This window comes from Zonotrichia albicollis, chromosome 5 (genome assembly GCF_047830755.1).
Source record: "Zonotrichia albicollis isolate bZonAlb1 chromosome 5, bZonAlb1.hap1, whole genome shotgun sequence".
In the NCBI taxonomy this organism is placed as follows: domain Eukaryota; kingdom Metazoa; phylum Chordata; class Aves; order Passeriformes; family Passerellidae; genus Zonotrichia; species Zonotrichia albicollis.
In genome coordinates this window covers 43,777,098-43,804,373 of record NC_133823.1, presented here as the reverse complement: position 1 = coordinate 43,804,373, position 27,276 = coordinate 43,777,098, and the positions used below count along the sequence as shown (strand labels likewise).

Here is a 27,276-nt window from a genome sequence, read left to right as displayed (position 1 = left end):
GCCGCCTGGAACAGGTGACACAGGAACTCGTCTAGGTGGGTTTGGAACCTCCCTGGGCACCCTGTTCAGTGCTCTGCCACTCTCCGTGGAAAGGTCTTCCTCAAGCTGAATTGGAACTTCTTGTGGTTTTAGTTTATGGCCACTGTTCCTCGTCCTGTAGCTGGGCACCACCAAAAAGGGTCTGGCAGCATCCTCTGGCACCTGCCTTTGAGATATTTATATGCACTGATGAGATCCCTCCCAGTTTTCTCAGCTGCAGACTAAACAGGCCCAGCTCCTGCAGTCTCTCCTCAAGAGAGATGTTCCAGACCTCTCATCATCCTTGTGGCTTCCACTGAACTCTCTCCAGTAACTTCTTCTCTTTCTTGTAGTGAGGACCCCAATATACAACATATGGGATCTGTCCTATGAATTGAAAATATTTTTTTTAATGAAATCTTCTTTAAAAAAAAACTCTTTTGAAATCTTCTTTAAAAAGGAAATTCTACCTTGACCATTTTGGAATGAAAAGTGTCGCTTATCTACTTTGATTTTAATACTACGATGCTTGTAAATAATTAAGTAAATAATTAAATTTTAATATTAACAAGAATTAAACAAATAAGAAAGGCACTTTCATCAGGCAAAAATAATTTTGCAAACAAAGTTATCCTGAAAATGTCAGCTGGGTGTGGGAGGAGCTGTTCTAGGAATATTGAAAAAAATGGTTCTACTTTCTCTGAAATGAGAAATTCAATGCCTTTCTTTAAGAATAAGTTTTCTAAAACAAAAAATATAAACATGAGTTTTATTCTGCATTTTATTTTAATAAAAAGGCTCTGTTTCTATTTCATTTTGCTTTTTTTTTTTTCACAGAAAGACAATAGTTTTCAGTAGAGTATCTAAAATGGTGATATGACACTTCAGTGCTTATCATGAAATGAATAGCCTGTGAGATCACCATTAAACTTCCTCCTTTTGCATGACCTTGGTGTCTCAGTTTCATAAGAAACATAAATCGTAGGTAATTTTCTTACGTCCAGAGAAAGCTTTCAGCTTCCATGAGTCTCAGCTACTTGAAGCCCCTTTCACCAGACTATTCTCCCACTCTTTCCTGCCAAACCAGAGGATCAGACTTTGCTGCTGCAAAATGTGCTTTTCACGTGGAGGCTGGGCAAGAGCGTTGTCCTAAAACAAGTCTTGAAAGTGTATCTAATACCTTTCTAATACTGGGATCTAAAAGGTATTCTTGGAAAAATACACTAAAACTATTGAATAGATATTGGCTCCATGCTATTCTGAAAAATGCAATACACTAGAGAATCCCACATCGAGTGAGTACTTAATAACCAAAGACTTCTTAACTGGTCCAGCTTAAACTGAACATGAAATGAATGATAATTTTCTCGTGGGCCATATGTGTGCCTGGGGATAGTGATTGCCTAGAGATAGGATTGTTTGAATTCTTGCAAAAGAATTCTTGCAAATTTCTGTGCAAAAGTGCCTATTAAAAATCAATTTAAGCTTCTTTTTAATTGTAACTTTAAATGTAAAGTTGGTTATCAATTCAATATGTTCTTCAAACACTCTTTCTTTCCAAGATTTACCTGAAAGTTTTTCAGAGTTATAAAAATAGAGAGAAGGTAATAGACAGAAACCAGTAAATGTAAGTGATTTGTAAGAGTAAACACAAAGCAAAAGAGATTCTTACTGCTCCTGAACAAAACCAACTTTACACATCAAAATAAAAAAAACCCAAGTAATACAAAAAATAAAACAACCAATATGGAATTGAATGTTTGGCTGAAGAATTATCTGTTGTCAGCGTAGAAGCAGATCAAGGACTGAGATTTCACAAACTCAGGGAAGGTTTACAGGTTCTGGCTGCTTGACTGAAGAACCTCTTAAAAAACACGGAAGGGTTGCCAGGGTCCTGGTGTTCACCACAGTCACCAAAGCAAAACATTGCTGGTGTGCATGTTCAACAGAAACACTCCACGAATGTGTGCAGTGCGTGCCAGCAGGAGGAACTATTACCACTTGTGTTAAACGTGGTTTATTTGTCTCTTACAAAATCAAACCCTATTAATTGCTTGAAATTCCCTGAGAAACAAAGCTCCACCCCCTTGCTTTGTAACCATAACAGAGCATGGAAAACGAAGTAAGAAATACACGACAGGGCATTGTTCTCATGCTGATGGGAGTAGGAGTTAAGAGCGAATGAAAAGACCTGAAAAGTCACAGCAGGAAACAGTCAACATACTTCTGAGTAAAACATTAAACTGCCCTCACTACTTGCAAGGAATCATGTAAGTTTTCTCTGTCTTGGCTGATTCTTGGATGTACTTCTATTTTATACTTGTCCTGGGCTATCTTTAAGAAGTGAAGAGTTGGTAATTATGAAATGTTTAAGATACAGGATTTCCCCTTCTCAGTGTGAAGAACCCAGTTAAGTGCTTGCAGGGACCTGCATGTGTTTGTGTTTCCCATGAGGCTGTGACAAATGCCTATCTATAAACTCATCCACTCCTGCTTTCTTCCAGAGCTGTGGTTTTAATCCTAATCTGTGCTCATACTTTCATGCTTTTTTACCCTATTTCTCTGGCACTTGCTTTTGCTTCTTCGTCATGCTCATTTCAAGCATCTCAGGCAGTACATAAGGACAACTTCTCACAGGGGTCTGAAAGTTCTTTTAAGTGCCATGTGTTTATTTGGGTTTCAAAACATACTTGTATTACAGTTTGAACCTAAATAAAGCATTGTTTTTTACAATCACTAGCTTTAGAAAAGTTTACCCTTGTCAACCAATGTAATTATGGGGCTGTTAAATTCAGATAATTTTTTATGTCTGTCTTGGGGTAGAGGTGTCTTAAATATTATTCTAGAATGAAAATGCTTCTTGTTCTGTGAGTGGAAGCTCCTACTGTAGTGTTTTCTTGACTTTACTGGTTTGACATCATTGTATTCCTATAAAGATCAAATGCTTTTGCTTTATTTTTTTGTCAAGTACACCTGTGGCACTCCAGGAATTAAACAAAAATGTAGTGAAAGGCATTGCTCCACATATATGTGTAACTAAGCACCTTGCAAGCATTGACTTTTGTATTTAACACATTACAACTGAATCTGGAGCTCATACACATATCAGCCCTATGGAGAGCACTAGAATGTAGCTTTGTGCCTTGTGAAGCCAAACTTAATAGTTACTAAGAATCTCCAAGAGAGTACCCAGAATACAATGGGTAAATTTGTCAGGATCTGCATTATTTTCATTGCATTATGAGTTTAATGGAAGCCACACAAGCATATCAGGTTCACAATTCCAGTCATGTCTTGTTTTACTGGAACTCCACCTCTGAACCATGAAGCAAGATACTGCAATTACAAAAAGGGTTGCAAAATTTTTTTGAATATGTATTGGCTGAATACATGCTGTGAGCCTCAAGCTCTGCTCAGCAGCCATGTTCTGGTTTTATTCTGGCCAAAGATCTCATCTTCCATTTGCATCACACCGCAGTGAAATGAAATTGTGTCATCACTCACATAATCCTGATATCCAGTCATAAGTGAGCTTGGTGACTATTCTGGTATGACTTTTCTTTAATGAAGAAAAAGAAAGATGCCTTTAGTGACATGGAACTTGGAGAAAACAGAGAAGCTCATTAAATCTGTGAGTCTCAATCTTCCTTCCCTAGTGAGCTCAACTTTTCCATCAAAATACTATAATTCTTCTGTGGACAGTTAAAACACATTTCAAACTTTTAAAACACATTTTCAAATAACGGCCAAAATTAAACAGAATTTTTTGTAATAACCAAACCTCATCATACTGCAGGGTAAATGAATCACTTGACTTGGAGACTTCTAGGGCAAAATTTAGCTTAGTACTATGTCCTCTTGATTGTCTAGACCAGACTTTATTGCTAATAATAGGTCATATAGATGTTAGATGTTTGTAGTTTACTCCTATGGAATTAGAGTTTCACATACTGGGGAAAGAAAATGCATACCATAAGGTTTATTTAGAATGGAACAGTCTTTTTAAACAAATTAGAAGATACAGATGGTGGTTCTATAGGATGCTGTATGAGGATTATTAAAATTTAAGATGATGGTATATTCCAACAGCAAAAGGATTTCTTAGTTCTTGGCTTATATTTACAATTTTGCTTTTCGTGCCCTCCCCAAAAATTCTAAAATTGAGATTTTGTTTATGTAATCTTTTTGCCAGAACTTGGCAGCTGTGATCATGGCTGGCTCGATTTAACTCATGATTTCTTCTAAAATTATCAAACATGGTTACTCAGGAATCTCAGCAAACGAAACGCATCTTTTGGTGTTTTTTGTAGACAGCACTGCTTATCAGAAGTCCTTACTCTGCTATTGAACAACATACATTTCACAAAGGTGAGCACAGTGCTAATTCGGACATCCCTGAACCCCGCGTAGTCAACCATGTGTTTGTACAGACTGCCAAGTGGGTTAGCTCCTCTTTTCCCCCCACCTTGTGCTATGACAACCTTTTGCTTTTATTTTTCTTGCTGCCATGACTGCTCAGGGTAGCAAGAAAAATACTCATGTGCGCTGCTGGCACACGAGCGGCGGGGCGATGTGTCCCGGCCGTCCAGCGCGGCGGGCTCTGCAGATCGCGGAGAGCGCGGTCCGGCCGTGCGGGCTGCCCGCCCCCGCCGGGGACGCGGCTCCGTGAGGCGGGACGGGCGGCGGCGCCGCGCCCTGCCGGGCACTCGGGACGCGGCTCCCGGGAGAGGGACGCAGCCCCCGCCGAGCCGGGCAGCGCCGGGGCGATGTTCCCGCTGTGGAAGGCCGTTCTCTCGGAGACTGTCCTGGGTAGGTGGCGGCGGTGCCGCGGCTGAGGGCGGCGGAGCCGGGGCTGGGGGCGCGGGGCCGGGGCTGAGGGCGGCGGGGCTCAGTCGGGCCCGGCCGGGCAGGCATCGCGGGGCTCACCTGCGTGCGAGCGTGTCGCCCATGAACAGCTCCCCTCTGGGACGAGTAAATAGTGCTCTCATCTGAGCGTTCTTCTTCGGGTTCTTTATTCCTCTAATGCTGGATTGCTTTTTGTCTCTCGGATCAGCCAGAATTTATTGCTGCTCCGGGCCAAGTGTTTGTGCAGGTGTTGCAGAGGCGGTGCTGTGCTGTCCTGCTCAAGGCAGGGCGCCGAGCAGTGTCCTCGGCTCGGTGCATCTCCTGCAAAGGCTGGAAACTCCCAGCGCAGTGCTGCTGTGCCCGGAGAAGGTGTCTCCAGGGGAGAACAGCACACCGATTTACTAGAATAATTCCTTTGTCACCCGTCTGCCTTTGAGGAGCCCTCACGCTGTGGGTGGGCTGCTTAAATAGCCAGCCATCTGAACACGGATCCTTGCTGAGGTTCAGCACCTCACTGGGGTTCAAAGTACGAACCGTTGAGTGGGGGAAGAGCTGTTTTATTTTCATAATTCTATTTCCTCATAAAATGTGTTTGTTTAACTTGAAATAACAAACATTTCTTCGAAGAAGGTGGCTGTTGTTGCTTGAACTGCTTTCAAATACATTTGATAGTCTATATATATGTGAAAGTATAAAATGGTACCTCTTAAGTAATCTCCAGGAAATCTTGTTGTTGAAAATACATGATGGGGTTTTCTTTTTCTGGTTTGTTCTTGTTTTAGGCTACATTTCTTGGTCTCTTTACCATGCACTGCCACCAATGATCTACTACTTCCCTCTTCAGACGCTGGCACTCACAGGCATAGAAGTTTTTGCTGTTGCCTTCTTTTCCCCAATATTCTTGACAATTGGCCCTTTTTGGAGGTTGGCTAACAATGAGTATGTCCTAGCCTTTCTGAGACTGACTATGGTTGGTAAGTATGCACTTATACATTCTGTTTTGGCATCAGTACATAAGAACAAACATTCCAAATTGCCTCAAAAATCAGACTATTACAAAAAGAGACAAGAATAAGAAGTTCTCACTCTCTCCAGACTCATGTTTTGTTGGTTTCTCTTTTTTCTCTCATGCTTTTAGCTATAATCAGAGAAATATTTTTTGTAGCCATTGTATCGCATAAATGCAGAAAAATATAATTTCACTTTTATTTCTAGGAGCTTTTAATTTAGTAAGAGTGATGTCCAATAGGAAAGGTGTTTTCAGTATCACTCAAATAGCAGCAGAGCAGGTGTTTTCTGAATTGTGACAATGAGTAGGGATGAGGCATTACAGAGCACCTTGGGGCTAGTTTCTATGAGTGAAACATTCTTTTTAGTTTCTGAGGCAGTTTTTTCTTCTAAGAATGTGTTTTTTAAATTAAATCTATCTATCTGCATGTCTGTAGAGGGGTTATAGGTTCATCCTAAATACGAAATAACTCTTGCATGGTCAGTTGCACAGGACAAAATTTGATCTTAAACTCAGGAAATAGATGCCTCGTTTCCCATTCCACAGGCTCCTCCTTAAACCAAGATTATCTGGAATTCCTACTTCAGTTTCAGCTAACTTGTGCAAATCTTAGCTCTTGTTGATTCTTTGAAAGTTTTTTGGGGAAAGGTTTGGCAGCTACAGCCACGTTCAGAAGCAAGAGTTTGCCACGCCAAATGAACTCAGAGGTCTCCATCCAGTGTAGAGGTGAAAATGCTGCTGCAGAGTGATGTGTTTCACAAGCAGCAGGTCCTAGCTCCTTATTTGTCAGTATAAGATGATAGACAGATAATAACTTTCCTTATAGTTTTCCTCTTTTACTGTTAGAAGACAGATTAAGACAATCTTTACTTTCCCTGCGTAGTTTTTTAAAAAATAATTCTTATTCTTTATCTCTAGAAAAATACTAGAAATTAGCAGAATTTGTTGGTGTCATTGATTTTCATTCTTACCACGTTCTTTTATTTTCCTGCTCTTCCCATTATATCCATCCTAGAATTTGTTGTTTTGTAATAAGCTGCTCAGTGAGCAGAATCTTCAGTTTCTTGCAGCAGTGCCTTGTGTGTGGCCTTCTGCAAGTTCTAGTTTAGAAAGTAGGAGTGAGTATAAGCATTTAAAATTGCACCTTACCTTCCTTCAGATGTGACAGTAACACAAAATTTGCCATGTTTATTTAAGGTTGATCCTTCAGATCACCTTGCTGTGTTTACTAGTTCACTATACCAAAAGAGATGGAAATCACTTAGAAATGTGTAATTTTTGTTCTGCTAAATAGAGAGCAGTGACCAGCCTATGATGGCCTTTTATATGCTGCTGATTCTCCTGTTTCTCAGTTCTTCCTGTGTTTTTCCTCCTTCATACTGAGACAATTTTATTCATTCTCTTTTTGATCTTTTTTTTCTTCTCAAAAAGGCCATGGCCTTCCTCTGGGACTTGTTGGATTGTCAGGCAGAACAATCTACCCCATGCATGCTCCACCCCATTCTACTCAGTCTTCAGTTTCACAATCAAAAAATAAGAAAATTCTTCATGCTTAGCTAAGACCAGAATGTTTACAGAGATGATTTTTTTTTTCTATTCTGTTTCTTTCTGCCTTTTGAGGAAGCTTTATTTTCCCTGCAACTTCTAATTTCTGCATCCTTTTGTGCTACTTGATTTTGTGTTCTATTTGAAAACAAACTAACAACAGTAAAGTATCCTGTGGTAGTTCTATTTGCATCTATGTCTTCACATAAATAAGTTAAATTTGGGTGTTTGGATAGATATATTTAAGTCTTGGGTGTACTTGCCCAGCAAGTAAAGGTGTGTCTGCTCTAACTTGGCAAACCCATGCTACCTTTAGTCAGGGTAGCACACATGATGAAATATTTGAAGAGGCAGGTTTAGGGATTGCCAGCACAATTTAGTGACAGAAATCTGTGTGTACTGTACATGAAACCTCTGTTGAAGTTCATGCAAGTACACCTTCACTGCACATTGATCTTGTTTATCACCTTGGCTGCAAGCTTTGCATCTTTTACTCTGGGCAGAATGAGCAGCTGGACAGTTGGAGGATTCCTAGCACGCGTTGCCAGAATCTGCAGCGCCATTTCTGACATTACTTGCTTAACTTCTCCTCAAGTTTGACTCATACTCACTCAGCCAATGGCTGGTATCATAAGTGTTGCTGCTTCTCCTGCTGTTTGTCATTGGTCCTGGGCCAGAATTTACCACGCTGACTGAAGTTATGAGAATGTATGTCGTCCATTTTCACTTGAATTGGGAACCTGTTACCAGAATTTAAAACTGCTGGTGATGTGGGGTCACTGTGCCCTGGGAAATGGCAAAGGTATGCACATGCTCTCCTTCAGTGGCTGGGAAAGTGGTAGCTGTCAGTAATAGACTGGCACAGGCTGGTACTGACCACTTCTGAGACCAGACTTCAGAGAAAGCCTTGTGCACCCCTACTGAGGCTGTTGATTACTAATCCCTGTGCTATGTTTGGTGACTGCTCCTGTCTCATAAAGAACATGGCTTTTGCCACAGGGTACTTACTTTTGTAAGTGCACTGCAGCAAAAGCTATATCCTTTTTAGAAAGGAGCAGTCACAGCACATAAAACTTTATGGCTTTTGAATTATCTAAGTGCATGGTTGAAGAATATCTGTATATGCTTACATATCCATACATCCTCTCTATGGAATCAATCACCATAAGTACTTAAAAAAAGGCAATCACTTGGACTGTTGGATAATTTCTTCATATAAAATTTTTCCTTGAAAATTATAACTGCTATGAAACCATGTATACCCGGTTTGTATGCATATCTACATTTCTTTTGTTGGTTTAAAAATGTGTAGTGTCATGTGTTTTCAGATGAGTGGTATAGCTGCTCAAATTACAGAAAATGTTGACCTAATGCACAGGAAATCCTTATTACCCGGTCTCTATTGATCATTAAAGTAACCTCTGTGTGTATTTGTTTGCAGGAAGCTTAGCATCATACCATGCACCAAATGCTTCAATTAGACTGCTCATCTTGGCTGCTGGTGTTTCTTCTTCATTGCTGGTTCAAACAGTAACATGGTGGTCAGGAAGCAGTTTACAAAGGTATTTTCTTATACTGATGGAATTTAACTGATGTTTTTTTATATTGAAAGCTGTTTTCTTTTTTTGTTTAATCCCCCAGATGTCTCACTATTTCAAAAACTGATTCTTACAGGTTCATCAGGATATGGGGCTTCATGCTAGGCAAGATAATGCTCCTTGTTCTTCGTATCTGGTACACATCCCTTAATCCAGTCTGGAGCTCACAAGTTGCCAATACTGTCATATTGACAATTGGTTTCATAGCAGCAGTGGAGCAAATCCATTCAGGTAAGTATATTACAGCAAAGATGGTGGTTATGAGAAGAGCCTAAAGTATATCTAGCTATGTGTCACTGGGTTTTGATTCTTTGACTTTTATCCCCAACACCATCTGGTTTTAGACCTGCTGCATGAGCATTGCTGGTTTTAGAAGTTGTGGGGTACTTCCATCTGCCCATAATATGGCAGAACTGGTATCACAATTCATACAAGTGGTAGTAAGTTGGTGCCAGAACTGCCTCTTTTTCCTTATTGCAGTGCCAACAATATGACAGTAACACAAACAAAGGCATAAGATAGACCAATAAAATCAGAATGAATTATTGTCTTTCCAGCATGAAACATTTCTGGTGTTTTTGTTATTTTTTTAATTCAGTTTGCACTTTGAGTTTCTCTGCCAGTACATATCTTTTAACTGAGAAGGGGAGACACAGTTGGGGAACAGCTGATATGTGAAAATAGAAAGAATTGGAGGAGCGGACAAGTTGTCCCAGTTACACTTTGCCCAGGTTCTTGGAGTGTTTGCACAGAGTACACAGTAGTGGGAGCTGGCATAGGCTAAACTGTGGAGGTGGCATTGCCAAGGAAGACAGCAAGGCTGGGTTGGTTAGTTAAGGCAGCTCATGTTAAATCCTCACAATATCCTTCCTCCTTCTCAGTATAACCTTAATGAATTAATTGAAAGATAAAACCTTATCTATGTGTAAGTGGGTATAAATTAGCATCATGCATATTGTCTGTAATCTTGCATTACACAATCTAAATTAAGCCTGAGCTTTCATCAGAATTTAGAAAGGGAGTCTGCTGCAGGAGATTAGGAAGGAAATCTGTCTTGTTTGTGGGTGACAAAATGATATGTCTATGCAATTAAAGGTGCTGCTTTCTCCTTAGGTAAGAGTGGTTCTAAAGCACATGGAAAAAAGAAGGAAGGGAGTTTATTTCTGGCTTATTTGGAAGTGTCAGGTTTTGTTCTTATCAGAGTTTAGAGTTTCAGAGAACAGAAGCCTCTGAACAAATTCTAATAACTTTTCTGCTGATTTTCAAAGCCAATTTAAACATTTAAAATTTCTTATGGAAAATAATCAGATGGGCAGGTTGGCATTTTTGAACATTTAGGGTGAATATACTTTCTTGACAGATCTGGGGTTGTTAGTAAAGAATTTTTTTTTGTATTATCAATTTCTGATAACACAATCCTAATCAGATAAATTAGCTTTTGTGTATGTAATTTATTCTAGTAAATTTGTGATTTTGGCTGTTTCTTTTTCTCTGTAACTCTTGCTAATAGGATTTGACAGTTTGCTTAGCTGTATTTCTATTCTTATTCTAGGTAGAGACAAGAGGAAACAAGAAACAAACAAAACTGGTAATGTGATTAGAGAGACTGCTTCCCATCCTCATTGGTTTTTATCAGGGATTGCTTTTGGCAGCCTCATGTTCCTCACTCTGTGGATATTTGGGGAGGTTTCCCTAATTTCCAGATGGGCAGTAAGTGGACATCCACATACAGGTCCAGATCCTAATCCATATGGGTAAGAGCATGATGATGATGATGATGATTACAAAATTGTAATGAAAATCCAGTGCTGTAGTGGATTACAAATTAAAACTCAACCTGATGATGGTATAAGACAGAAACCAGTGGGTACAAGGTACTTCACACTGAGAATTCATTCTTCCTTTGAGATACTGCTGAGCATTTTGTCCAGACATGAAAATTTTCTGATACAGAATTATTTTTATTTCAGCACTAAAATCTTGGTTTGCCACATTTCAAAACAATTTTTAGATTAGGGCTGAGGTTCAAGGACTTATGAATGCAGTGCACCTATAATATGTAGTAAATTAGTCTAGCAGTTGGCTTCAGAGAGGCGATGATCAGAGATACATGCACAAAGTATAAATAAACTGTGTGCACTAGTAAAATATATACTTCAGAAGAAGTTTTGATTAGTAAAAATGTAGCCTTAATACTGTGTGTGGTTCATTCAGGTTCCCAAATCTAGAAAGAACAACAAATTAGTTGTTCTGAGTAAACTACATGCGATGGCAGTTGACAGTGTTTATGTTTTGGAATAGGTATACAAAAGAGCTCCCCAAGACTGAGAGCAGTGTTAGATTCTTTAGGATTCCTTATTTGACATGAAAAAATACTTCTGTTTGGGGTAGATTCTTCCCTTTTGTTTTCTCTGAGTTGTTTTTGCCTTTTGTACCAAGATTTCAGTGAACTGCTTTGCTGCTGAACATGGCTCACTTACACATTACAATAAATTGCCATTATTTTCAACTGGATGTTTTTTTACATCCAATAAAGGGAAGAAAATGCAGCTGGATGTGAGCAAAATTTAGCTTTGTTTAAAGTAATATAATTATAATATATTACCAAGAACTCTTGTCTGTATATCTAGAAAGTTTTTTTTAAATATCAGGTGTTTTAAAAATCGTATTAGTTCATGATTTTCCTTATATTTGTATCAGAGGTACAGTTCTGTTGGGCCTTGCTCATGGACTGATGCTTTCATTTTGGAGCTGGTCTTCTATCATCAGTTTTGCCTTGTTTCTTATAGGTAGGTGCAAATCCTGAGCAGAATTTTTGTCTGTTACCTTATTCCCTTTACTCAAGTCCTCTGACCTGACACCACATCTCAGAAAAGGGTGGTTAATCAAAGCCTCCTTTTCTCTTGCCACGACTGTAGTGCACATATATCACCAGCTGACTGAGGGTTACAGGCCAAATCCCCAGGCCATTGCAGAGCAGAGTTATTTCTTCAGAAGCCCTGTTAAGTTTCTGTTCCCTTGAGCAGCATCTCAGTTCTGACCACCTGCATTGTGTAACAGTTGGGCTTGATGATCTTAGCGGTCTTTTCCAACCTTAGTGCTTCTATGATAAGGCCACATCTAGGGTTAGTGGTTCAGAGGACACAAGCCTCTCAACTCCACAGGAGGCAAAACAACTTATAATTTAAAAAGCAGTCTACCTGGAGACAAGCTTGCCTCCTGTATCTTTACTTGCTAAGTTCTGCAGTCAGTAAAATTGTATGAACAGGCAGGTTTTAGTGTTAAGAAATGTGTGTGAAGATTATAATGTAAGGATGAACTTTTGATTTTTGATGCACACACATTGCTTATTTAAAATAGGCTCAGAAAGGTTCTTTAGTTGATTCAAGCATTGCATTCTAAAATGCTCAGAACTTTGATGTATTAAAGTTAAATATTAAAAGTGTTTCTATACATTTGCTTTCATGGTGTGACAGTAAATATTCATATCTACAATAATGTTTTAAAATGAAGTCATCCTGTTATAGAGAGGTTCTGTGGTTGCTAGTGTTCTGTTTAGAGTCAAATCCCCAAATCAAAGATAGCATGGTAAGTCAAGGATCTTGCAGTCAGTAAAAGATTAATAGTTGCTTTCTTGCCCATCCTGTGGTTATCTACAGGGAAAGATCAGGAAATTATATGTTTTCTCTTCATATTGATCTATTTGATTATTTCTGTATTGCGGTAAAAGAGATTTATAACTGTTACTCTCTTAAGAGCTGCATCACTCCTCTGTTGTGCTGAAGAACTCTGTAAGAAAAAACTGGTTTTGGCTCTTGATGACATTTCTTTGCCCTTTTTGCTATACTGTTTTCAGCTGAATAGGCAATGTTTAAAAGAATGAGATATTGGGAAAAATAAAAGACTACTGAATACCTGTCCTAGTGATGCAATTTCTAAGCCTAGAAAGCACCATTATATTTCCCAGACTATTTTTTCACTAGCCAAAATATGAAAATGAGTGTGGTGGGTAATACACCTGACTGAGACTTACTGTATTGTTCTCTATCCCTTCACAGGTTTGGCATCTTCAGCTGGTCTGCTTTACTTACACACCTGGAGTGCTGCTGTTGCAGGCAACATTCTTGGGGTCTTTACTATGTGTGTGTGGCCTCAGCTAGCAGGATGCTTTGTTAGCTGTCCCCATCCTGGGAAAGCCATGAGCACAGCCATGTTTGCCTACGTTCTTGAATTGTTCTTCTGTGTGTGGTGTACAGCTTATAAATTTGTACCCGGAGGAGTTTACATTAGAGAAAGCTCCCATCTTCTTCTAGGTACATTTGTGATAATGAGCAAATACAAATATGCTTGCTTTAGCCTCAGACAGGCATGTGAAATGTATCTAGTGTTTAAAGAGTCTTTTCAAATGCTTGGTTACTGTTAAATTACTTACTGTGGTAAGAATTTCAGTGCAAAAATTAATGAGACATGCAAAAAATATTCTACTTGTTTCTTTTCTGTTGGAAATAGTCTAAATGTGGACAGGAAATGGAATTCAGTTAAGGGAAAATGACAAAGTGGAAAAATGTCTGATAAGTAAAGTAGGCAGTGGAGGAAGAGATCTGTTATCCAGTCACCTTAAAAATATGGCTGCAATCCAGGGTGTGAATGCACAAATATGCTGGTTACCTAAGGTAGCAGTGCCTCAGGTAACAGGGTAGCTACTGGGACTGTAATGTAGTTCAGTGCATTATTTAGCCCTGCTCTGCAGAGCAAAGTGCAGCACCCTGCTCATCTAGCTAGTCTACACTGAAGACCTGAGCTTCTTTCTCCTGTGGCTCCACCTTATGTTTTGTGGACACACCAGCATGTTTGGGGGCGTTCAGATGAGCCTGTAGCAGCAGAAACATGAGAACAGGACAGGCAGAAAAAAAACTGTCAGGTAGCTGCAAATCAGGAAAAACTGAGTTGAGTAAATATAAGGGCTTTAGCAAAATGATGACTTGATGAGGGTGGAGAGGTGGAAAGGAAACCAACCCTTCCTGGTTTTGTCTTCAGAAATATTTTTGCAATATGTACCAACATGTTTCAATGGCATATTTCACTGACTATATTTGACAATGCCAAACATGATCTTGGGCTCATTGTGTGGAACGTTTTTTAAAATGTGACGCATTAGTATATTTTATTTGGAAAGGATTAATGAATGCTGGGTTTAACTTGTTGCTCCAAAGGTTTCAGATTTCATAAATGTCATTGCAACTATTTTGTGTCACTCCAGTTTCTTACTCTTCAGGTGTGTTTCTTATATTACAGCATTCACATGAGGGATTTAAGTTCATTATGTTTTAGGAGAATTTAATTCCATTATTGCATTACTTTCTTTGTTCTGAAAGCACTCTGAGGAGTCTTTAGAAACAGTTATCCTAGGAATTAAATTTTGTTTTTGAAGTTATATGAAGAAAGCATGTGGTAGAGGAGTGTCAAATGCTTTCTTGAGTAATGCTTTCACAAAAGAAATACTTTTATTCAAAATTCCTCTCTGTTACTTCCTTTGAAATGCACTCTTGTGATTAATTTACCTGGTGTGATCACTGAGTGGTAACAGAGAGATGGCCCTAATTTTCTCTTTGGAAAAGAACACTGTAAATGGAACACATCTCAGCTGATGGCACTGCATGAATTTAACTTCCATCTGGGAATGCATTTTCTATCTTTTTTATGCCATCCCATAGCTTATCAAAGATTATACCATGAGACTAGGTATTTGTTGCTGTGCTTTTACTCTTAGAGCTTGGCTTTCTGGCAAACTGCTCATTTTCTTCTGGTTTCTTCCAGGTGCAAGTGCTATTTCTTGCTTTCTTCTCCTGTCCAATACCCTGCCTTTCTCTTGCTGCAGTTTGGGTAGGGAACTGCACCATGAAAAGTGACAATGAAAGTAAGATCATTAAATTCAAAACTCCTGTGCTGCTTCACTGTGATGTGATATAATGCTGAGGGGTCAGATTCCTGATCTCTGTCAACTTTATGGCTGTGAATCAATCACCCTTTGAGAAAGGTTTTGCGCCTTCCCCTTCGTTGTGCAGACCCAGTGTCCTGGTTTTCAAACTTTCACTACACCTAATGTAACAAGTAAGGGAAATAAAAAAAGTACTGAGCAACACTTAGCTATTACTCTAAAGTAAAATATGGCTTCTATAATTAATTAACTATGCCACAAAGATATTAAGGTCATATATCTTCTCCAGCAGAGCTCTTATCCAGTTCATTATCCTCCCATGTTTTTTTTTGTAAGTAATTGGATTCTTTATCTCATTAGGGATTGGAAAAGACCTTGTGTATTAGTCTGAGCTACTAATTGAAAAGATACTATCCCCACCCATTGCATCAGTTAGTGCACTGAAGTTGCTTACTAGCTTTTAAAATGTATCTGTAGGTGTGTTTAGTTTTCTGCTCCTAAAAAGCAGAACTAGTTTTGTTGGCTCTGGAGTTCCAGAATACAAGGTGCTGCCATGTTAAATGGACTGCAGCAGTCTGCTTACCCTGTTTAATAACAAAGTGCTGAGCAATTGCTTTGGTAGTTCCCATATGAAAAATGTGTTAATTTTATCTTGGTGACAGAGCAGTTCATTGTCAAAGATAATAGGTATGTGCAATCATCAATGTACTTTTTTCATCAAGCTGTTATTTTAAGGTTCTATAATATGTAGGAGTAACTCAATTGTTCTTGCAGGTTAATTCCAGTAAACTTTGAAAACAGTGGGCTCAGCTGAGAGTTGTAGCCATCATTAGGGCCTGGAAGGATTTTAGCATATTTTATCAGTCATGTGTTAGTCTTTTTGACATAATACCCTGTAACTGCACTGCAAATCACTCTGCTTGAGAGTGTTGCCAATAAATCTCATAGTTCCTGCATTGCCTTATTAGCTATGGCATTTATGTGCATTTTGCTTTGAATCTTCTTTGTTGTTGGAACCATAAGGTTGTTATGTTGTAACACAACAGCTGGGAGTTTACAAAAAGTGTTTATGAGCAATGTTTAATATGTTAAACTAATCACTTGTAATTTTACAGGTTTTATAATGTTATGTATTGGGATAGAATTTCTAACAGGACCCAAGAAAGACCTTAGCTCTGTCTTTGAAGTGAAAAGCAACCAAAAACCATTCTTCAAAAGGAGTAAAAACTATATTAAAGTATGTAAGTATAATTTTAGTTCCTTTTCTCCATGACTCTACAAATAGTGTTTGAGGAAAAAAAGTAGTGCTATGGAGTATTTTCTCACAGTGTTCTAGAAATGGTTTTTTGGTGCTAGTTTTAGAGACAGACTGGTGGCTGGTATTTCCCCAGTTCCAGGTTAATGATGGCATATACTACTGAAGGAGCTGACTCACTGAGATTATGACTGATAGAGGCTATTCCTCATGGAATATATTAAACAGAGACAAGAAACTGGGCAAAAACCAAAATGTGAAAGTGGATTCATCATCATGGGTGGTTTTGTTTCAGTGGTTGAGGAGGAGGCCTCTCTGGACCTTGGGATGGACATGGTGTGTACAGAAGCTGTGAATGGTTCCCCAGCCATGCAGTATGGTGATTTGAGGCGGTTTGGTGTGACAGCACTGCCAGGGCTGTGTGAGCTGGCTGGCAGGGTGGTGGCACTGGCTGGCCCTGAGCTGTGTGGCACTGTCCTGCATGAGGAGGCTGTCCTGCAGGGCCTGCTGTGGCCAGCAGCACAGCACAATGCTTGGGGCTGGCTGTGTGTTCAGACCAGGCCTGTCCCTCAACTATACCTAGGGATCCCAGATTTTCAGATTATATGTATGGGGTTTCCTTTTTTCCTTAGGTTTTGAAGAGAAATGAAAATCAAATGTTTGAGGTTTTATAACTTTTTGGCTTTTGAAGAATACAAATTTTTCAAACTATTTCTCTACAATCATTTGAGTGCCTGATTTGTTTTCATTGTCAGCTTACTGTTTCTAAAGAAAAATGCCTGTCAGTAGCATGAAGTTTGGTAGAGGAACAAAATGCCAGGCATGAGGGCATGGTAACCCTACAGAGATCAGGATGCTGAAGATTGCAATTCCTGCACCTTTTCTTCTGTGTCTTTGGATCAAATCGCCTGCCATTTGTGTACATTTTGCTGCATTTGGAAAAATAAGACAATAGTGCTTCACAGTTTTTCAGAGCTATTTCTGGAATCTTTATGGAGATCTTTACCCTGTATGCTCAGGAGCCAAAAGAATGTGGCCTGTGAGAGTTTGTGTGTCAGAGACATGAGCACCATTTCAAGTGGTTTGAATATTACCACTAAGAAACATTTCACAAAAGTAAATTAATATTTCCAAATGCTACCTGTCACAAAGAACAGCTCTTGCTCAGCTAACCTTGTAATGTTGCAACAGTGCCTCTTGTACTTCCTCATCATGCCCACACTTGTACTGTTTCTCAGCTTCCACTCTAAGCACCTTTGTGTCTTGCAGAGTATGAAATTGCTTGATCTGTGCTAATATAAGCAGCATGTCCTTCTTCCTGACATCTTCCATTATAAAATGTATTTAAATTTTACACAAAACCATTCCAGGAAACTTGCATTAAAATAATTTAATATATTTTTAAATATATAAAAGAGCAAACTGGAGTTACTGAAATCATTGTAGATAGCATATGCCACTGTGTAAATGAAATAAATGCAAAGGGCTTTGATCATCAAATTAAATCATGCTGAATGGTGAGAGCTCTTAAGTGCACACTGTGGTTATTTGTAATGTTACAGGAGCAATTAGAAAGCTCTGAACATGCTTTCTATGAAGCTGCTCTGTCTTTCCAAGAGTATGTCAAACAAATGGGCACTCTGTAAGCCCATTGTGTACTATTGTGTACTACAAATGCATGCTTGCACAGAGGGAGGAAAACACTGAAGGGTTTACATGATGCTCTTATTCATGTTCTATAATGAATTCTTCAGTAGCTGTAATTTTTACATAACTATCCCAAGGATTTTGGTACATTTTATCTGCTCAGCATGTTGTGTTTTGGAGAGTGTATTTGCACATATATACACATTCTGCATGCATGCATAGATCCTGCCTTGATCTGGTGCTGTCACTTAAGTGGACACGTTTCTCATTCTGTGAATAGCACACCTTAGAGTAAGTGCCCTGGTTAACAGCAATATAAACATTATTTTTTCTCAAATTAAAACCATTTTTCTCTGTTTTTCTATTTCAAGTATTGTGGCTGCTTGTTGGTGTTGGCTTGCTTGGATTGGGTTTACGTTATAAAACTTACCAGAAGAAGTTGGGCCAAGGGGTGAGTAGGGTGTTTGTGACAATGGTAACTTTCAAATATACAATAAAATGTGTGTGTAGTAGCTTGGGTGTGTTAACTGTGGCTGAAGAGATCTTTGCGACCAAGTAGTCAGAAAAACTAATGCATAAATGAAGATGCAAAAATTTAATTTATGAATTCATGTCAAATTGAAATGTCTGTGTCTTTGGAGATTTATAGTCATGCTATGAAGGAAAAATATTTTGAAAATTTGAGAGATTCATGTCTCATATGTTCAATTTGAACATTACTTTTATAAATTAGTTTATTTGAATGGTATTCAAACTGGACAATGTTGTTAGCCTCCTGATCTCCTGAAGGAGGAGTTTGAACATATAACTTCCTGAGGTTTCTTCAAGGTGAAGGAATTCCAGGGTTCTATACTATATCATAACTCTGAATTGAAGCTCTCTGAAAAGTTGGTTGACATGGATTAGACTTAGTCTAGGTATGGAAATTGGATAAAAAATTTGAAGATTCCAGTTTTCTGTCTTGCAAGAAAAGGTATTCCAAAGGTAATAAATAACAAGATGGTTAACAGTCATGGAGTTCAGTGTTAGATTCACAAATGCACACAGATTTATATGGTTGGCCTTTTTTCAATTAATTCAAGTTTTGCCTTATTGTGTGGTAAAATGTGGTCAGTTCCTCTTAGAAAGATGAAAAAATGCATTATCTCTCTCCTCTTCATTTGTACAAATTCATTTGAAGTATGATGACTTGTATTCCCTTTTTAATAGCAGATTTAGTCTTTTATGATTATGACAGCTTTATTAGGAAAATATGTTGGGTAAAACATCTCTTCTTGTATGTCTTTTATGGCACCATGTGTCTGATGGCGTTTACTGCAAAGGTGTAAAATGTAAAAATTCAAACTTTATTTTATTTTTTTCCATTTATTTTTTGAGGTTCCAAAAAGAGATTTCTCTGCCATGATCTGGCCTTTTAGATTTGGATATGACAATGAAGGATGGTCTAATTTGGAAGGATCCGCTAATTTGCTTAATCAGACAGGTAACTCGTTTTTTCCGTGCTTCATTTATATTTGGGAGGATTCATCTGAAGAGACAAGTGAAAACACCTTGGTAACTGAGGCCATTTTCACATTAACACAAGAACCTGTTCAGTGGTTTTCTCCTCAATTTCTGAACTGTTCCAATATAATCACTTCAGTCAAAAACCCATTTGCAGAGGTGATAATTTGTTTAATATTTTTAAAGAGGTTTCTGATTAGAGGAAGTATTATATTTCTTATTTGGATTTTTCATCTCATGCTGCTGATGAGTTACTTGTCTATAGAGAAATTCTTTGCATAAATGAAATAATACCATTTTAGATAAAATACAGTGGTATTTACAAAGGTAAATATACTTTTACATAAAATACAACGTTTTATAACTCTATGTGGTTTTTTTTTAAATGTGAACCATTATATAATTCCTAAAGGATGTGAAATTCAAATGCCCTTAACAATGAGTACAGAGAAGAAACAGACAAGTCTGTTTCCATCACTGAACCAGTGCAATGTATACAAGAAAAGTAGTGATTGTAGCTTGGTTGTCAGGATTTCACTCTAAAGAAGAGCATCTAAACTGTTGCTCATGGGCAGGATTTTGGTTGGAAAATTAGCTATAGGAAATGACGGATTTGGATTCAAGATGAGTGCTGTTGCAGAGAGCATTGAAAGGAATTGGCCAGGAGTGCTTGTAGGTGTTGCTCTTTTCCTGCAGTGCCCATGAGATAGCGCAGACAGGGGACTGACAGTTTAACATCTAAAGCAGTTCAGGGAATTAGGAAATGCCCCTGCTGCCATTCCAGCATTTGCTGCTCTCTGGTCCACCACAGTATTTTCCTGAGGAACTCAGGCTTTACAGACCCAAGCAATGACAAAGTGCTCCTGTGCAAGTCTTGATTTTGTGGCAGAGATACACAGGAGTTAGTAAAGAGTGAAGAGACTGATTTTAACCTTGTTCACTCCCTTGTCCCATGACCAAAGGTTCAGAGAGCTGGGCTATGTTGGCTATCTGGTGATACAAGAAAAGAGCTAGGACATTTAATAAATTGAAATTTGGAGCATTCTTCTACATAACTGATTCTATAGTTCATGTCTGGGTGGTTATTTAATCTTTGCATATTTATTTATAAATTTTGATGAATGCATTAATTTCTGGTACCTATAGTTTAAATGAATGAATATTAGAAAAAGTGCTTACTTTGTTATGTCCATTGGCATTTCTTTAGGGTAATAAAATATCACTTCTAAAAGAGACAATTGGTAAGTCAAAACGGCAGCAAATTCCAAAATATAAAAAATAAATCATAATTTCTAATAGGTGGAAATAGGTGGAAAAAATTTCTAATAGGTGGTATTCTGGAGTTTTATCTTACATGCATATTGTTATATAAAATACTATATTAACATTGTCAGTAAATGCATTCAGTTTGTCTAGAAATTCCTATAAGAAGAGTTTCTGATTTTGAGAGCCATAGAGAAAAGAGTGGCTATCTGCTTTAGGGTAGAAGTTGTCTTCAAAAGTGTGGTGGAGTGCATTCCTTGGGCTCACCTCTCTGTTGGAGTAGTGAAGATGCAACATATAATGGCTTTTGTCACTGGAATTTCTGTCTGCCCTGAAGGGATCTGACATCAGCCCTTCTTAATGGTTTCAGTTACTGTTTCTGTGATCAGCATGTATGCTAATGATGTAGAAGGAAAAACCTGGGAATTCATTAAAAAACTCTGCATTCCCATTTTCTCTGCTGACAATGCTTTACACACTCCTGCATATTATATTTCAAAAGCAAAAGTCTTCTGTGGTGCTGGATGGTCATAATTCCTTATGGAAGGGCTGTGGATGAGATGGTGACTTGATTTGCCTTCCTGTGTAGGGGAGCACTGTAAGAGAGGCATAATTGCAGCAAGAAGGGAGCCCTTGGATCACTTGTTAGTGCTGCACTTATACTGACCTGCTGCTCAAGCTGTCTGAATAGTTCAGCCCTCCTGTGGGCAGCTTGCAGCTCCCACCTTCCTTCAGGCACGGGCAGGTGTTTCCTAGATGCCAGCTCCTCAAGGAACTGCACAGCTCTCCTGTACCGTGCAGTTAAAATGTAGAGGAACCCATCGTGTTCCCCTGGCAAAACCACACCTCTGCATGTAAACAGGGAGGGACTGCAGTGCTTTGAGAAAGTGAGGTGGCTGCAGGTGGTCAGCAATTCACTGGAGCTGCAGACCCTTCTGTTACCATGCCTTGGGGCTGATGCAAGGTTGCTCTGGGCTGAATAATTATTTTGGTAACAGCATCCAGCTGTGTCTTGCACAGGACCTTTTGAAGCACAATAGGATTTGGTAGATGAAGGGAAATGCAGGTGTGCTGTGTAATGTTTGTTTATGAAATTGAAAGCAGTAGACTTGCTACTGTGCTGTTAATTTGTGAGTGCACAGTGTCTCTAATGCTTTAGAAATGGCATGAGGTCTGCTCAAGCCAGCTGTATTCTGCAGTCTGGTGTCTCTGGTTATGCACCAGGGATGAACCATGGCCAGCAGACACTAAGTGCATCTTCATCAGAGTTTGTGTGGCCTCCAGTAGCCAAAAGTCTGGGCATGACTTTGTTGCCAGCATTGATTTGCCTTGACTGACTCCTGAAGGGCTTGTGTCCATCCGTCTGTAACCAAAATAATGACATTATGTACTTATTTATAAGTCCCATTTATAGGTAGCAGTTATAAATGTGAAATTATTTTCTTTTTTTCCCTTCCATCCTAGGAGCAGATTTTATCACTATTATAGAGAGTGATGCCTCTAAACCATTCATTGGAAACCATGATCCAACCATGTGGCTAGGAGAAAGACTGGGATTTTACACTGATTTTGGTCCAAGCACAAGAGATCACACCTGGGGGTGAGTCACCTTCACATGCACAGCAACAGTAAATGGATGTAAATATATTGCCCAATGCAAACTGCACTAATACAGAAGCAAAGAATAGTTGGAATAGTGCTCACTATAATCACTTGTTGAAGCTTGTCCTTTAGCAACAGGCTTTGATTCATTAGCAGTACCATGCCATGTGGATGGATTGTTCTCATTGCTAAACATGATCAGATTTTGGTGCCTGCCCTCATAAGCTGCTTTGGTTTTGGTGATGCATCCTACCCTTTAATGTACAGATTTGGAAGTTTAGCATTCCAAGTGCTGCATCTGATGCCTTTTTCACATTATTTTGTTTTGGGCTATGAGAATTTTATGTTGCAGACTTAAAAATGTGACAGCAGTTGGAAAATGTAGCACATCAGGATGTATAAGAAATTTTGATTTAATGTAGGAGGTATGAGAAATTTTGAATTCATATCTAGCTTGGGCTGTGTAATGGGAAATGGGAATAGAAAGGTGCATGTCTGTTTGACAGATATTTTGTGTCTAATTTTACCTTAATGCTTGACCACCTACGAGTTGTATATCTTTAAACATCTTTGTCCTCCAGAAAAATAAAATACTGGCATAAAATGTGTCTTTTTATTTTCAGGGGGATATACACATCTCTATGGCAGATAGAACTTCCTACTATGTTGCTATGGCTATTTAATTTTTGCCATATGTGAGGGGCATTTTGTAACTTTCTTCTTCCAGACACTGTCTATTTGAGACAGAATGGGGGAAAGAAGTCATTCTCTGAGATTTTATTAATGAAATACATTGAAAAACCTGGTGCAAAATATCCAAACAGAAGCTGAAAAAAGAGAAATCTCTCATTTTAAAGATATGTTTCTACCTACTTCTACTTTAAATAAAATACCTTTTATTTTCTGGTAGCATAAAATTCTGTTTTTTTCTGAAATACAGATCATGAAAAGCTTAGTGAAAGAATTAATATTTATAGAAATATATTTCTTAGCATAGGAATTAACTTGATAATATATTTTTAGACATGTAGTTAAGCAGTATTTTAGAAGGAAACTTTCTATATTCAGAAAAATCCACTAGACATGGTTTGTATTCTGTCTTACAGTTTTGTATTTCAGTGACTGTTAGATTTTTTTTTAGCATTTATCTGCTTACACACCTCTGATGCCTGTGAATCACAAAATGTAACTTTTAACCTCTCCTCATGTAGGATTATGGCACTGTCCAGGTATCCAATTGTAAAATCGACCCATCACCTCCTTCCATCTCCAGAGGGAGAGATTGCACCTGCCATCTCCCTGACTGTCAACTTCACAGGGAAGCTGGTTGATTTTGTTGTTGCTCACTTCGGAAATGAAGAGTGTGTATTCCACTTATTTTACATAGAGTGTACAAAGACATGTAATGTAATTTGTGAACTTCCAGGATTTATTTTGTACTCTTTAAAATCTGCTGCTGTAATACTGGTTCTGGCAGGGCACATTTGAAGAAATACTATGACAGTTTAAAATTGGTTAAACTGCTGGTTTAAAATTTTGAAGCATTTTTTAAGGTATCATGCAAAACTCAGCTGAACCTACTATCTGAATTACTAGGGATTTAAAGATACAGTTCTGCAAAGTCACAACAAATTATAGGGCTACAGATGCATCTCAGTGCAAGACAGCATCCTTCTGACTTTTTGCATGTGGAATAGATGTATTACATTCCACAATGAGTGCAGAGAGGTACAGTTAGAGATAGGTACCATTAATAGAAAACTGTTTTTTTTTTTTTTTTAAGTAACATCTGAAACCTCCAAGAAAGGACAGGGTTGAAACAACAGCAAAAATATCCTTCAGTGTCTTTCTGAGAGTATGCAAATGGAAAGTCTGATCTCTGAATTCAGAAAAGCAATATTATACCAATAAATCAAATAAGTGATGGAAAAGAATAAGGTATATATTTCAGTTCTTGAAAACAATGTTTTGATTACCTGTGTGTAATGAATATTAGTAAGAAACAGTTTTGTGAATACTCCATGTAGCTGCTATTTCTGTTATATTTGTTCTGTTATATTTGATGGGATATCTAGTATGTTTGTGGCTATGTAGTAAAATCTGGAATTAAAAAAAAATCTTACAATTAATGGAGCATCAAATTTATGGATAGGATGCAGAATATTATAACACAAAGAAGCTGCTTAGAAAGCCAAAGGAATTCTCTGTTTCCCATTTCCTTCCCCTGAGTAGAAACTGCACGAAACCTGCAAATTGTTTATAGATTTCCCATTTATTAAACAAATATAATTGTCAAAAATCACTCCCAATTTTAACTCTAGAACAGAATTTAATTCTGTGCCTCACACAGATGATTAGACTTGCCTGTCTGAGAAACTGTTTGTCAAAGTAGAAGAAAATAACATTGTATTATACCCTTGCAAAGAAATGAGATAATGATGAGAAAGAAAATTTGAGGAGACACATGGGAAATAAGTGCAAATTAGATTGTGTTTTAGAGGGGAATGAGTTTGTAGCTAAATACTGCACATAACTGCTCATTTTTAATATTTTTTATTCTGCTGCTTACATTGACATAGACTATAGAATACTAGATAACTAGGGTAAGGTTGTTTTTAAATAGGATTTTTAAAATGTGGGACTATAACTATGCCTGTGCCTTTAAAAGATCCCATCTTCTGGAGAGATGCATTCTGGAAAGAGCAGCTAGCTGAGCAGACAACTTCACATACACCTAGGTCACACTTCTACTTAAGTGTTGGGGGGTTTTTTGTCTCCTGCCTGTGTGCTCTTTCTCCCTAGTACAGTTGCTTCAGCCAGAAGTACCACTATTTAGAAAGCACAGCTGCACTTAAATTGTTGTCTTCTTCAGGGTTTACGGGTTCCAAAATCAGCTCTCTCTGTCAATGATTTTACTGTTAGCCCAGACTATCAAAATCTAGAAGACAACTTGATTTACACAACCATTTAAAGTCATTAATATGAAGAATCATAGAAAGAGAACTGCTTTTTCATTATTTTATGACAAATCCAAGGACAGGGCATGAGATCCAATGAAGTATTTTACCACTTACTTCACTATCACTTTCGGTCATGTTGGAGCTCTTGTGTAAATCTTATTAAAGAGATGTGAAATACATGCCAAATGTAATTAAGTAGTGCTAATGGGATGATGTAACTCTAGTTACATTTCATAAATTATGGGACCCAGACTTTAAGACTTTATTTACTATGATCTATCCGTAATAAAATTTTCTTAGCATGTAAGTTCTTTGTTACGCACCCCATTGTGCTAGCACAGTTAAATTTTAAGTGCAAGCAGAGACAAAGCCTTAGATAACCAAAACACTAACATTCACATTTCCTAGTGATGGTATCAGTATTAAAAACAGAACAGTCATAGACAATGTTGTTCCTGTAATGGATAGAAAGAGAATGTGAATTACATCTAACATGACCATGTGGCTTTTATCAAATGTAGTGATAATTTTGAATCAATGAGCTTTTTGACAACTTTCATACTCTCTAATATTGAGAAAGAAAAATAGTACCAGATTGATTTGAGGTTTACTATGTCATAGCACAAAGATTGTGAGCTAAAATGTGTATGTCTTAAAGTCTTTTCCATTTCTTTTAGAGAGGACTTGGACAGAAAACTCCAAGCAATCGCTGTTTCAAACCTGTTGAAGACTAGCTCTAAGCAAGTTGTGTTTCTAGGATACATCACTTCAGCACCTGGATCCAGAGACTATTCTGAATTAATAAAAAATGGAAATGTGCAGGTAATATAAAAATACTGCATCTCTAGAGAATATATATATATTGCAAACACTCAGTTTAATATTTCAAATTGGTAACTTAGCTATAGACAGAGAAGAAAACACATGCCCATTTTCAAATATAATCTTTAGCTACCTCATGATATCTTGCAGAGAAGGTGGAGTTACACAGTGAAAGAACAAGAGGCAATGGACAGCAGCTGCTCCAAGAGAAATGTCACTTAGAAGAAATAGAAAGTCACAGGGTTTTCAAGGATTGGAACAGGGAGCTGGTGAAGTTTTGAAACCTTCATCCTTGGGGATATTCAGAAGTTAGCTGCATAAGGCCCTGAGCAACCTGTCTGAAGTTATTTTGACCAAGGTTAGGAGTAAGAGACCTCCAGATAGCCTCTAATTCCGTGATTCTTTTGTATTAAACATGAACTCTGCATTAAGAGATACCCAGAAAGTTGTCTGATTTGTCCATGTCTAACAGTGAGCTTTTTTCTTTCTACCTTAGTACAATGTTTTAGGCAAAATATTTTTCTGCAGTGAGTTTACACTTTGGTTCTGTTACTGCTTTAAAGCCTACCCAGATGAACACTTACCTTATTTGTTTGACTTTTTTTTTTTTCTCTTTCACTACCCCTCTAGGACATTGACAGTACAGACCGGGACAGATGGTGTAGCTACATTATGTATCGTGGAGTCATAAGGTATGTTAAAGGGAATCACCTATTTGTTGGTTCAAGTATCTTTATGGTTATCAGTTTTATAATCTTTTGTAAGTGATTTTGGAGGAGTCTTACATCTCTAAACAATTATTATGGGCAGTTGGATCTATCATAAAATTATGTGAAACATTCATCTTAGGGTCACAAGAACTGGTGAATATAATTCACCAGTTCACAAGAACTCTGAATATAATTCACAAAGACACTATTACAGGTTTCATCATTCTGTGTCAGAATTACATTCAGATCTACTCTTCTTTGGTAGCATAAAACTACATTTTTCCAAAGCTCTAGCTTTGCATCTTCATTCTAAAATGTGAAGGCTAAGACCTAATTTGTATGTGACACAGAAGATACAAATTTTGAACTACGCTTTAGGGTTAGCTGAAGCAAAATGCTGATCTAATCCAGCCAATCTTTATGCTGGATTTAGCGGAAACTTGAACTGTGTAAACCCATAATGAGGCACTAGACTTATGCATTTCATATCTTTTAATCCCAAATTGCTTGTAAATCATTCTCTTGGTGATCTTTGTACCAAAATGGACTTCATCTTCTTTT

At 38.1% G+C, this 27,276-nt stretch overlaps 1 protein-coding gene across 2 annotated transcripts in view; it reads left to right on the top strand.

The window, feature by feature from the left end:
- Window positions 1–4,468: 4,468 nt before the first annotated feature.
- The window catches only part of CWH43 (cell wall biogenesis 43 C-terminal homolog), a 31,532-nt gene continuing 8,724 nt past the window's right edge, over window positions 4,469–27,276 (top strand). Inside the window, exons 1-14 of one of the 2 annotated variants that reach the window (XM_074541526.1) lie at window positions 4,469–4,827; window positions 5,646–5,837; window positions 8,859–8,979; window positions 9,092–9,250; window positions 10,572–10,769; window positions 11,716–11,804; window positions 13,074–13,328; window positions 16,069–16,194; window positions 18,227–18,306; window positions 19,233–19,338; window positions 22,086–22,221; window positions 23,435–23,584; window positions 25,861–26,005; window positions 26,636–26,697. In XM_074541526.1, the coding sequence (XP_074397627.1) occupies window positions 4,557–4,827; window positions 5,646–5,837; window positions 8,859–8,979; window positions 9,092–9,250; window positions 10,572–10,769; window positions 11,716–11,804; window positions 13,074–13,328; window positions 16,069–16,194; window positions 18,227–18,306; window positions 19,233–19,338; window positions 22,086–22,221; window positions 23,435–23,584; window positions 25,861–26,005; window positions 26,636–26,697 (2,090 nt within the window). In that variant the 5' untranslated portion in view covers window positions 4,469–4,556. Of the gene's footprint in view, window positions 4,828–5,645; window positions 5,838–8,858; window positions 8,980–9,091; window positions 9,251–10,567; window positions 10,770–11,715; window positions 11,805–13,073; window positions 13,329–16,068; window positions 16,195–18,226; window positions 18,307–19,232; window positions 19,339–22,085; window positions 22,222–23,434; window positions 23,585–25,860; window positions 26,006–26,635; window positions 26,698–27,276 lie in introns of both variants that reach the window. The other variant, XM_074541525.1, reaches the window with a different exon arrangement.